This window comes from Callorhinus ursinus, unplaced genomic scaffold, assembly GCF_003265705.2.
Source record: "Callorhinus ursinus isolate GAN/ISIS: 27379988/994484 unplaced genomic scaffold, GSC_fseal_2.0 scaffold19, whole genome shotgun sequence".
NCBI classification, from domain to species: Eukaryota; Metazoa; Chordata; class Mammalia; order Carnivora; family Otariidae; genus Callorhinus; species Callorhinus ursinus.
Genome location: NW_027397081.1, coordinates 17076172 through 17089280, shown reverse-complemented (window position 1 = coordinate 17089280; position 13109 = coordinate 17076172). Strand labels below are relative to the sequence as shown.

The window sequence follows — 13109 nt, the reverse complement described above, 5'->3', positions numbered from 1 at the left end:
GAGAACGTGCTAGAAGCTAAGAGACGGCTGAGCATCACGGTGGAGAATGTGCTAGAAGCTAAGAGACGGAAGTGCTGAAATGCTGGTTTGCTGAGCTCATGCTGGGCTGGAGAAGATGGAGAGTCAGACAGACCGGAGGTCATGAGGGGATGGTATGGGAAAGCGATTTTGTGGGTGTGAAATGGGAGAGAAGAAGGCAGAAGGTTGTGTGTCAGGGAGAGGGAGCTCTGAGTCGAAGGTGACGTGGTTCTGCTTCATGACCAAGTCCACTGCCGTGTCAGTGAGATGGGCTGGACTCTGCCTTCCATACATGCTAGGCTCGGCTCAAGGGTTTCTCTCTGCCCCAAGCACTCTCCCTCCTCTTTTTCTGCTTAACCTAACTCACCTCTGTCCTTGGGACCCCATCACCTCCCCTGGTGCCAACTCACTTCTCAGAACTTCCGCTGCACTCACAGCCAGCGATGCACAGGGTCCAGTTACTCTCTAGAATGTGCTCCCCGGGAGAGCGTAAGTGGGGCCTGGATGGACCTTCTTTAAGACCCCCATCTGGCTCCAGCTTTAGGCACTCGTGGACTGAGGGAGCGGCGCTCAAATGGCCTTAGGGACAGGCCTTGGCTGGGGATCCCACCCCTGGACTGGCAACATCCCAACCTACCTTTAATTAACCCAACGAGTTTCATGAAATTCTTCTCCCCAGATACTCTCTACTCTCAAGTTAACATGTTGTAAATTCACTGACATGTTCAAAGTAAACATACGAAAGGCCAATCTTGGAGGGAGGAGATGGGTGGGAAAGTCAAAAAGTCAGAAAGGTTGGGGCTCACCAGCACTTTGGAGTATGTGGGGACCGCGTGCTGGCCTGGAGCAGAAGTCCCTGTCCCGGCAAAAGCATTGGGAGAATGGAGGGGGTAAAGCAGGCAAAATGTTTTAACTCGGGGTCTGACGCAGGCTAAGTGTCCAGGGAGTGAGAGCTACTGCTAATTCTGTGCAAACACATCATTCACGTGTCCCAAGTGTACCCCCACAACAACAGGAGACAACAGGGATGTGTGCTGAGTTTTAAGGGATAAGTCATTCCGGATTAGGGTTTGCCAAGGATAACCCACAAATGGTCCCCGGGGGCTAAATTAAGATAATCATTCCTGGTGAGAGTTATTGACTTATAGCAGCCATCTCAAACACACACGCACAAGACAAGATCTGGGTCTGAATTGTGCTTACCGTGTTCTTAAATGTCACCTGACACAGAGGGGCCCTGCTGCCACCCTTCATGAACACGCATATGCATATGTGAACACACACACACACACACACACACACACACACACGTGCACATGCGCTCATACACACAGAGTCAGGTTGCCTTTCCCGGTCTAGAAACACAACCCTGTGGTCTCAGTGTCCCAGGTCCATGCCAAAGTTCTGAGCACTGTCCGAGTCCAGCCCCTGAGAGGGGAAAGAAATATAACCCAGCGCTGACCACACATCCCTCTCAAACCCTGCTTGGCTTTTAAGGGACATCCCCCTACCCTGTCGGAAGAAACTCCTTTATTCAAATTCTAATCACTGAGCTCCTACTTTGTGTCAGGAACCCCAATCTTTGAGGCACTCTCATTCTAGAAGGGGAGTAGGGTGGAAGCAAACACCTCTAACAGGAGAAATGCCACAGGAGAGGTGTGTGCAAAATGCTAGACACGGGGAGAGGGCAAGAGTCAGGTTAGGGAAGACTTCATGGAAGAAGTGACATCTCAACAGAGCTTGGAAGGGTGCACAGGCATTCCAGCTGGAAATGGGAATTAGGGGGAAGGGTGTTCTGGGCTGAGGAAAGATCATAGGCAGAGGCAGGGAATGGCATGATACAGTGAGGAAATGCCGGGCAGTCCTGGACTGCCAGACCCCAAGCCACACGGAGCAGAAGCAGGTACGGCAGGCTGGGCCTGATCATGAGGGGTCTCTGTTCTAAATGCAGGGGTGGCGCGTCCTCCTTAGAAAGATCATGCTGACAAAGGGGAAGGGATTATGGGGGGTAGTTTGAGCAATTGGGAAGGGAGCCTCTAAGGAGGTCACGCCCAGGTGAAAGAGGGAAATGGGCCTCAGGTAGGTCATGGGCTTTAAGGACAGACAGCAGGGGACAGCAGAGGTAGAGAAGCCAGCAGGAGGGAGGTCCCCGCCGTCCTGCTCGGCCAGGATGGCAGCTCTGAATCACAACGCCATCACCCAGCTCAGCCAGGCTCTACCAGACCTCGGGAGGGGTGGTGGCGACACCACCAGCCTCCAATCTTTCTGGCATTTCCACGTTGGTTCAGACAGGCTAAGGCTGGAGCTGAGAGGGAGAGTGACCAAAACCCTGGGAGCTGGGACTGCTCTCTCCATCCTTTGCTCTGAGCATTCCCTCTGCCCAGAATATTCCCTCCCAGACCGCCGCTTGGCTCCCTCCTCCCCCAGTCAGGTTTCTACTTGGGATTTCCCTGGCTCAGTGGGGTCCACACGGACGCCTGCGCTCTCAGCACCCTGACCCCCCTCCTCCAGCTCTGTCCATTCCTGGGCACCTACAACAATGCCCAGCATACAGTAGTGCCCCCCAAATATTCACTGAATAAATGCATGAAAATATTCAGTGACTCCATTTCCTACCACGAAGGGAAAACTCAACAGCGTGGCATCCAAGTCCTGAAGCATTATGGGCCCAGCCCACTCTTCTGGCCTCCTCCTCTCCCTCCACCAAGGCCTAGTTCCTCGAGAAGCTGCCTTTTTTGGCACTTCCTAAACATCCCATAATGCTGTCCGTCATTCATCTCTCCCTCCCCATCTCTCCCTGTCTTCTGGAGCCCGTCTCCAGTGTCCCTTCTTTTCTGGGGTTTTGCTGACCTTCCTGATGGGATGGGACCTCTCCCTCCTGCAACCCCCAGAGTGCTAGCTGTTCCCCTCTTTCCTGGCTCTTCCTGCACTCTGCCCACAGTAGATCAAGAATTCCAGTCTAATGTTCCTGTGCCCCAGGAGTTCATGAAGGTAGGGATGGAGGTCCCCGAGCTCTTTCATTATCTCAAAAAGGCTAAAGAAACAGACGCGTTGGCAGACCTTGCGCAATTTGCAATGATAAGGCTGAGGAGACTAACTAGTACATCAAGTCTCTGCTTTGGGCTGGAATTATATCAACGTGGCAACAGTGGTTATCTCCTGCTGATAAGACACTGTGCCAGGCCAGGAAATATGCTTGTGATTCGTTAAAAGGGGAGGGCGAGGGGAGAGGAACAAACTAATTATTGCTTAATATATGTAGTTGGGGTAATTGACAAATCTTCTAAAACCTGAGGTCTTCACAGGGGAGGAAGACGATGACCTTGGCCATGAATGCACTTGACCTGTGCCAACTACTAAATTATAACCTCTTTGAGGCTAGAGACCAAGTCTTACTCATCTTTGTGTGTCCGGGAATAAGCACAGTGCCTGACCCATGGGGAGAAAGGTTTGGTAACTGTTGACAAGAATTGAATCAAATAAAAAAGGCAGATGGTCCCTTGCTCTATGGATTGAGAACTTTCTTTTGACCATCTGGGAATGAAGAAACAGGCAATAAAAACCTACTGAGATTCGGGTATCTGCTGGGGGGGGCACGCGTGTTATATGGGTGTCTACTGCAGGGGTGCGTTTTATAACAATAGGCGCCAAGCGAGATAGGCTGTCGTGAAAGAGTAGGGGCCACCATGGTGGACTGGATCTAGCCCCCTGCTGGGCTTCTCCCCCACCCCCCACCCCCCGAGTCAGAAGGTCCCCTTCCCTGGGCCAGGCACAGCCACTTTGGCTGACCGGGTGCCCCTGGAAGAGGCATCCACAAACTGTGGTGTCTCTCTACTCCATCCCTCTTCCCCAGCTGCTCTGGAACTCATCAAATATCATTTCCATATGAAACAGCAACTTGCGTTTAATTACACTGTCATAAATTGGCCTCGGTGCTGTGATTAGAGCTCCCATCTTGCGTTCCCTGGGAAACCTGGGTGCGCCTGGAGCTGGAGGAGGCACCCTGGGGAGCTGCAGCTGGGAGGCCCGGGACCACCCCGCTTACCAGGATGGTGGTGACAACCAGGGTGGTGTTGAAGAGACTGTCGGAGAGGTTGGAGGCGTGGAGGCGGCTGTCCATGCTGAGCCCGTCCGCCACGTGCCACTGGCCGATCTGAGGAGACACAGGAGAGAGGTCTGGGAAGAGATGGGGTTAGGAGGCGGCTGGGGAGCAGGGTTGCTGAGGTCATGTTCGGGCCTCCAGGGTTGGAAGGAGCCAAAAGGCCAGTCCCCTGCCTCTGGCTGGGGCCACACAGAAGCCGTAGAAGGAGGCTGGGATATGGAGTATGGAGAGGGGCTGGACGAAGGCAGGTTACTGTTTCATGGGGTTGAGGGGGTCAGAGAAGATGGGGGGGACTGAGAAAGGAAGGAGAGACAGGGGTAGTGACCCAGGAGAGGTGAAAGAGGAAAGCAGAAAAAATCAAGAACGGAATGCATTTCAGAGATGTTCACTCACACGGAAGGGAAAGAAACATGGGGAATCACATTATCTTGAGTCAGGAAGGAGCCACAAAGCTCTTTTGTTTCAGCCTACCATCAGCAATTCTGATTACCTAAATAAGAATCAGAACGGTATAGTGGAGAGAACCGGCATATACTTGGCCCTTCAGTGAATGTTGCTTAGTGGTTCAATAGGTGAATGAACCGGAAGTGGGAAGACCCGGGTTCTCATCCTGGCTGATTCACTCACTAGCTGTGAGAACCTAGGCAAGTTACTTAAATCTCTCTGAATCACGGTTTCCCCATCTATCAGTGGGGGTGGTAATGTTTGCCCTCAGAGCCAACCGAGATCCTGGATGCACCAGTTTGATGCTAGATTATTCAGCCTGGCCCAGGAGCATGGGTCTCAAATGCATAACCTCCAAAAATTGACTGACCCTCTCTGAGCATGTCTCCTCATCTATAAAATGTGAATAATCACAGAAATGTCATTGGGTCCTTGTGAGAAAGTATTTGACACTATTTTCCTTCCTCTTCCCCATTGTCTTCAAGGGGGGAAAAATGCACAATTGACTCAGTTCTCCATTCTAGAAAGTCGCCTATACTTAAACTCAACCTCATTGGGTTTTTAGATGGTTTGTTTTCTCAGTGGAACCCCTTTTATAAATACGCACACGTGTGTGTGTGTGTGTGTGTGTGTGTGTGTGTGTGTGTGTGTGTGTGTGTGATACCAATATATTTCTACTAGCCAAAGCCCCTGGCAAATTGTTTCTGTTGCTGAGTGTTGGAGGTGGGCAGCCAGGAGACATGGCCGACAGCTGGTTGGAAACCCAATGAAATGCACACATCCACCTCTGCCAGGCACCTCCAGACACCAGCAGCAGCTTCCCTGGAAAACCCTCCCAAGTTCCATGGATTCACCAGAGCTGCGCTCCGGGTTCTTCTTGTGAAAAACCGAACAACAATGAAGACATATCTCACCCTTGGCCCCTGCCCCCACCCAGTAGAGCCAGAGGGTGGTGGGTGTTGGGGAGCAGTAACCCTCTCTCTGTCATCATGGTCTGCAGCTTGAAGGGGGGAGAGCCAAGCTGTGATGATCTCATAGGTGAGCCTTTCATCTGCCAAAGGGGAGATGACCCCAAACTCCCCTCCAAGCCCCTGTGAGGATGCCACTTGGAGAGGGGTAGGCAGCTTTCTCCACCTCTGCAAGGGCAGAAGGGTCCTGGACATATACTCATTCATTTCTAGTTTACAAGCAGAGTCTCACACATATCCACATGGGAGGCCCCATTTGACAGATAAACAAACTGATGCTGAGATAAGAGTCCCTCCGCCTTGTCCTAGGGTTGCCTCACCCATCAGCTGAGAGGCCAGAGCTTCAGCCCCAGATGCATCTTCCCAAGGAAGTCTTCATGGCCATCATGTCCGGCTCTTCCAGTGTCCTACTGGACCTTTTAGTTTGCCTGTCTTGCCCACTAGCCTGTGTGGGGCTGGCCGGTTTATGCTCACACCCCAGCATCTTGCTTGGGGGCTGGTACTTGGAAGCAGAGGAAGCCAGCATTTCATATCAGCAGATTATGCTGCTGGTGGAGTGTGGGCAGAAGGCAAGTGAGCCCCCTCTAGCTCTCTGGAGCACCTGCTCCTTCTGGAAGGGGCCAGCCACATCAGCTTGTTGCTGGAGCCCCCCCTACCTGCCTCTCTCTGCAGGGGCTATTGGGTGGGAAGGATGATTTTCAAGCACAGAGTGGAAGGGGGCAACAGTGATGAGACACCTGCTGGGCTAGATGTGTTCTATCATCTCAATGAACTCTCTCCCCAGCTTTGTGGAGAGTGCTGACATTTTGATTTATGAGGAAACCAAGGCTCAGAGAGATTTAGTGGCTTGCCTAAGGTCACCTATCTAGTAGTGGTGCACAGGCTTGAACCTGGAGTTGTCTGACTCCTAAAATGAGACTTTCCTGTCTCTGCTGCTGTCTCTTGGGCGGGAGTGTCAACATGGGCTCCATGAAAGCAGGCCTGGAGAACCAGAGAAAGCAAGAACCCAGGACAGCCTTTCTGTCTTGGGTTTTTACGCTCCATTTCTGATGTCAAGTGAGATGACTCTTCTCTTGGAGGCTCATTTCCCTGTCTTCAAAATGGCTAGAATTGGCTCCCAGTGGTCTCAGGGTGGGAAGGGCCAGATTTAGATAGACGGACATAAAGAACAATTGGGCTGGATGTCAGCATTCGGACGTGTGAGACAAGGACTGAACTTCTTAGAGTCCTATCTGTCACCTCAATGTGTATTTCACACCAGAAGGGCCAGCAAGACCTCAGCTCCGCCCACCCCCACTTTCCCACCTCTGCTCTTCTCAGGGGACCCGATCTTCACTACCCACCTGCCCCAGCCCCAGACTCCCTGATCTTACCCAAGCCATCAGATAGGTTCCCACAAAAGCCAGGGATAGAAATGATTTACCCGGAGCCAGATCTGACAGTCTGAGCAATGTGTCACCCCCGCCCCCGCCAACCTCTGGGGACACAGCAAAGAGACAAATTAGCCCCTAAACTCTAGTCAGGAAATGAATCTCCCATCCACCCTCCCATTAGCCCCCAAGAAATTAATAAACTCATCAGATGCAGCAAAGTGGCTTGGCAGCTATCACCCAGCGCAATCTAATTGCAGAAAGGCAGTGGGAGGGAAAGTGAGAGACAGAGCCGGGCGCCCTGGGATACGGGCCAATTGCCCCACCCACTGGGCACCTTCCACCCCACACACATGCCAGGGGTGGGCAGGAGACACAGCTCTCGTCGCTGACAATCTGTTGCTCTGCCTCCAGCCAGATTCCCTTGCTCCACCCTGCTGACGCCTGCCCCCCAAACTTCCCGCAGGAACAGCTGTTTTGTCAGCGTTTTCCACATGCCCTCATGCGCCGGCCTGATCACATTCAAATGATGGCTTCCCATGGCCCTCTTTCTATACTTTCTGTCTCTCCCGCTTGCTCTGCCCTTGTACCATGTCCATGGATTTGGACGACACCGTGATAGCCTCGACAACCCCTTAATGCAGGTAAGAAAAAGGCACCCTCCGCCTGGGCCGATGTGGCTGCGCAGGTGCACGGCTGGCCGTGCTGGATTCCATCCTGTCCTTGCCCTTGAGCTCTGCACCATCTGCACCATGAATGCAGTGGCCCCAGAGTGGGAGGACCTGAGTTTAACGTGGCTTCTCTGTTGATGAGCTGTGTGACCTTGGGGAAGTTACTCAAACCCCCTGAGCCTCAGTTTCCTCCATCTACAAAATGAGGGTGACAATAGTGATTATCACCTCACAGACTACTTAACGAGACTAAAGGAGATGGTACGTGTATGAGCACTATGCAAGCATTCATTAATTTACTTTTTAATGCCATGTTCTGAGACAGAAGGTGGGATCTCTCCCGTGCCCCCACTGTGGGCTTTACCAACCCAAGTCACAGAGCTGGTAAGTGGAAAAACAGCAGGACTCAAGACAAGGCCAAATGTGCCGCTTCACAGAGATCATAATATTTAAAATGAATGTGTACTTCTTCTCACAACTGATTCTGATGCTCCTGGGAGAAACTTCTTGTGATCGGAGTGTTTCGTCAAATATGGACATGTCTGTAAATAAATGATAACGGGATGTGTCTGCGTGTACGCAGAAGGTATCCTTCATCCAACATTCCTAAAGGATGCAGGATTTATGTTAATTTGTGTTAACATGAATTAATAATAATCTTGCTCCTTAAGCACTAAAATTTTGGAGATTTTATTTATCTGAAAGCATTGCTCCCAAAAATTCTTTCAAAGAGAATTACACGTTCCACGGTCCTCTTAAATAGAGTAAGAGTCTTGACCTTAATTCAGTGTCATCGTTATGAAGGCAGTGCTCTGATATAATGTTGCTATCCGTTCCCGCAATGTGGATGGCCACTTGCCTTCATTTCTGCGCTTTGATAAGTTAATCTGTCCACTTCTCAGAGCATCTCTCCTCCTTGTGAGCTGTCACTCGGGACTGCTGTCAGGATAGCTGAGTCTAACCCCTGGGCGAGGAACCAAGGGACCAAGGTCCAAAGAATTGCCGTTAAGGAGAACACAGATGAGGCCGGATGGGATGTCGGGGCTCCAGTGGATGGATTCCGGGGCATCAATACAGACTACCCATAGTCCTTTGCAAAGGCCGCTGCTGAACAACTGAAGGAGTGCCCGAGACCTGCATTTAATCTGGGTGTGACCCTGGGTCAGTGTAAGCAAGCTGGTCACTCCCTCAGTAACCCGCCTTGGGAAATGCTTGTCCAGGGCCACGACCCCAGGGGTCCCCCTGCTGCTTCCCGAAAGAGCTGGGAGAGTCTCACGTGGGGTGGAGAGGCCCACGTCAGCATCTATCCTGTGGCCACGAGGCCCAGGGGCCCTGAGCAAGTCAGCAAACTTCCCCGCGTCTCCCCCTTCCCCGGCCTCCACTCTCGTCCTAGTTTCCACTGAGCTCCCCCTGGACAAAGTGACACTCTGGCCCTTTGTTCTGTTTTCCACCCAGCAGCGGGCAGTCATCTCGACACGATCTCCAATATGACCCCACTAGCCCCCGGCTTAAAACCCTGCAATCCTTCCCATGTTGGTCTAAGGACAGAGATCCTTCCCACAGCCTCTCAGGCCCTGCAAGGCGGGCCTCTGCCCACTGCCCATGCTCATCCCACACTATCACCTCCAGCTTTATCTGTGTGGCAGTCACACCGACATGTTCAAGTGCAACAAGCCCCTTCTTGCCAGGGTCTGTGTGCATGACATTCCCCCTCTGGAATGTTCCTTGCTGCATACCCACCCTGACCCCCAGGCCTCATTCAGCCATTCAGGGGTTGTCAAACGGCGGACCCCAGGCAAAACCTGGCTCGTTGCCTGTTTTAGGAAATAAAGTTTTATTAGCACACAGCTACACCGGTTCACTTACGTATTATCGGTGACTACGTTCATCTACGAGGGTAGAGTTGCAAAGTCTAACTATTTACCATCTGGACCTTCAGAGAAGTTTTCCAAACCCTGATCTAGGCCACACCTGTGAATCCTTCAGGCTGCAGGTCAAAAGTCAGTCCTTCCAGGAGTCCTTTCCTTTCTCTCCCAAAGTCAAACTTCTCCCCAAACCATCTTCTCTTCCCTTTCCGAGCATTTGTCTCAGGCTCTAACTATATACTCAGCAACGAGACCATTGCTCACTGCCTATCTTTCTTGCTATGCCACCAAGGGAGAGCCCTCTGCTGTCACCTGAGGAGGTCGGTCCTGCCCAGAGAAGCGATGTGGGCCCCTCCCCCACAGCCCTCTCAAACCCGCCTGGAATCACTCAGGGCTGTCATTTTGCCCGTTTGTTCTCTCCCAAGTAGGTAAAAAGGGATTCATTTTTAAAGCCCTGAGGGATTTCCTCACATCCTTGCCTGTATCTGTGGGTATGCACTCTGTAACATTTAATATTTTATGTACATTTGGATGATTGTTCTTTGCACTCAGTGCGACCGGGATCTAGCTTCTAGAGAAGCTGACATCACTCCCAGGCCAGGCAAGCCCTTCGGCTCCAGAGCCAGAGTCTGCAAACACTTACTGATCACCTTTGCATGCTGGGAACTCAGCCACTGGTTTGCTTACAAAAATTTCCCTGATTCTGCATAACAACCCTGTTATTTTTCCCACCTGAGAGATGTAGAGACTTCAGACAACAGTAATAATGCTTAATATAGGTACTTGATACAAGTTACTATTGAATGACTGAACGACTTAATGAAAGAATAAAAGAAATGGAGACTCAGACATGTCAGACAACTTGCTGTGGATTCCAGCTAATAGAAGGTTAAACTGGGATCTGAAGCCATGTTCTATTTACTACTATACTGTCTGGTCAGGTTGGGGCAGGTGTAGGCTATTTTGATCTTAGGACATGGGCCTTTCCACATACCTCTCTGATCACTATAAACTTATTCTTTGAACAACACAGCCCTGAAGAGAGTCTCCTACAAGACGCCACAAAATCGAGGCCAAGGTGCAGGGAGGTTGCTTGACACAAGGGGATGCAGGGTTGGGGGATGCACCGGAAGACCCACATTTTCTTTCCTACTCTGCCATGCATAAGCTGTGTGATCTTGGGCAAGTCATGTAACCTCCTTAAATCTTTCTCATCTGTAAAATGGAAATAAATGAACCCACTTGCCCATAGCACAGCACTGCTGTGGACAATCAACTGAGAGGATGTTATGATGGCTTTTGATGAGCCAAAAGAAGCCATGGGAATGGAAGATAACAGTACTACTGTCTGTCTGGTGGCAATGCGGCTGACCAGAAGTCAGGAGATTTGACTTCAAGTTCATCATGCCCTTGCCATGTGGCTTGGGAAGTCAATTTTGCTACCTACAAGGTAAGGGCAAGTCTTCCTTCCCTTCTCCACTTGCTGGGATGATCTGAGGTAATCCCAGATGTGACAAAAGTTTAAAGACCTATCCAAACGCAAGCTCTTTTTTTTATTCCAGATCCTTGTTCTCTGGGACCATCCAAAGTTGGATAAACCATAATCAAGGACTCATTTTTTTTGACCTCGGGTTCAGGGTCTGAAGTTGAAATTCTCACGAGGAAGGATGCATACAGTAATACATGAACATCTCCTTGAGTGCACAGAACTGATTTTGACCTACAGGCAGGACAAATGACAGTCAGGAATGAGACACTATGGCTAGAGATCCCCGGAATTAATGAAGATTGAGTTACAGTTTCAGAGTCTAACAGTGCAGGGCTGTACCTGGCTTGATTGAAGTTCAGTTCAAAGGCTTGTAATGTAAACCCCTACCGTAAACACGCCTGGCATGATGGAATTAAGCATTTATTGAATTTAAATCCGATATCTCCAATCTTAAAGTTTAGTTTACATGGGAAACTGGGTCACAAGTAAGGACCCAGTTGACTGTCTGAGGGGGTGATTTAGGGAACAAAGGGCATTGCGGATGTTGGCCAAAGACCTTGTTCTCTTAGCCAAAATATTCTTTTAACACAAAATATATGCTTACATATAGAATGCTGTGAAAATTCAGGATCAAATGACAACAACGGCAAATACCAAAGGCAAGAGATCAGACACACGCCCAGAGAAAACTGGGAAGACTTTGCATCAAAGGAATGTCTACCTGTGCTTATTAAGCCACGACTCAGTTAGTCTAAGGCAGTGTTTTGTTTGAGTGTGGCTGCTTTGCATTAGTGGGTTCTGAAATCACTTTGGTGGGTTAAGAACTGCACCTTAAAAATTAAATCTAAATCCAGACTAGATCAGAGAGCACAGCCCATGGCAGGGGCCACCATGCTTCATAAGCTCTGGTTTCAGTTACGTACAGGCAGGTGTCCATGTGTTCCTGAGTCGCAACCCACGTGCAAGTCATGCTCCCAAAGTATGAAAGTACCTGGAGCAAGGGATGTGGACACCTTGCCTGTTCACTATAATCAGCCCCTAGCAGAGCTCCTGGAACAAAGCTGATGCTCAATAAACACATTTTTGGCCGCCATAAATTCCTAGTCCTCATCCAATATAACTCAAGGACTGACTCTAAGGAAATTATACAAGCTAATACTTTTGAACACTTACCGCAGGCCAGATACTAGACTAAATGCTTTACATTCGTCATCTTATTTAATCTTCCCAACCACACTACTAGGGAGATACTGCTACCATCCCCATTTTACAGACTTGAAAACTGAGACTTGGGAAGGGTAAGTTAGTTCAGATCTAAACACAGGCAGGTGTACTGGACTACACTGTCCCTGAGATACTAATTCTCCCAGGCTATGGATCATAACCATTTAGTAAACATCTGAATTGTTATTCCTCACCCATTGGTATTTGCTACAAAGTTCCTGTCTGAGAGTCCACATCCCTGAAGTCAGCTTTTGCTTTTCCCTGTCTTTGATTCTGACTTCCGTACCTGGAAGAAGTTATGGATTTATTTATTTGAGAGACAGAGAGAGAGAGAGACAGTGCATGAATGGGAGGGCCAGAGGGAGAGGGAGAGAGAATCTCAAGCAGACTCCGCGCTGAGCACAGCACCCGATGCGGGATTTGATCCCAGGACCCTGAGATCATGACCTGAACCAAAACCAAGAGTCAGATGCTTAACTGACTGCACGGCCCAGGTGCCCCACAACAGGATATTTAAATAAAGCTTGAGGAAGAGAACAGTGGAAAAAGTAAAGCTTCAGGAATTCCAGCTTCCCAGTCTGACTTTGCCACCAACCAGCTCGGGTCTCAGAGTCTCACACCAGACCACTAGCTCTAGGAGGCCCTTGATCAGGTGAGTCCTGCTCCCCGTTACTTGGGGGATGGCCACCTGCTCTGACTCAGTCAAGTCCCCATTGCAGGGACTCACGCAGAGAGTCCTATGCTTCTCCTTTGCAGCACACATCACGCTTGTAATCATATAATTATTTCAGTTATTGTTTTGGGCCCATCTCCCCCCACTACACAGTACACTCCATGAATGATGAGGCTCTGTCTTGCTCCCTAATATCCCTAATGCCTAGCAGGGAATCAGTGTTTAGTAAACAGTTAGTGATTGCTTTCATAAATTCCCCTATGCAGCTCCAGCTCCCAGGACAGT

General features: G+C 50.1%; 1 protein-coding gene across 4 annotated transcripts in view; it reads right to left on the bottom strand.

Moving 5' to 3' along the window:
* The window catches only part of GRIK4 (glutamate ionotropic receptor kainate type subunit 4), a 421439-nt gene that overhangs the window by 75286 nt on the left and 333044 nt on the right, over nucleotides 1-13109 (bottom strand). For all 4 annotated transcript variants that reach the window (XM_025893698.2, XM_073903861.1, XM_073903862.1 and 1 more), the window contains one exon: nucleotides 4064-4171. In XM_025893698.2, coding sequence (XP_025749483.1) covers nucleotides 4064-4171 — 108 coding nt within the window. The remainder of the gene's footprint in view (nucleotides 1-4063; nucleotides 4172-13109) is intronic.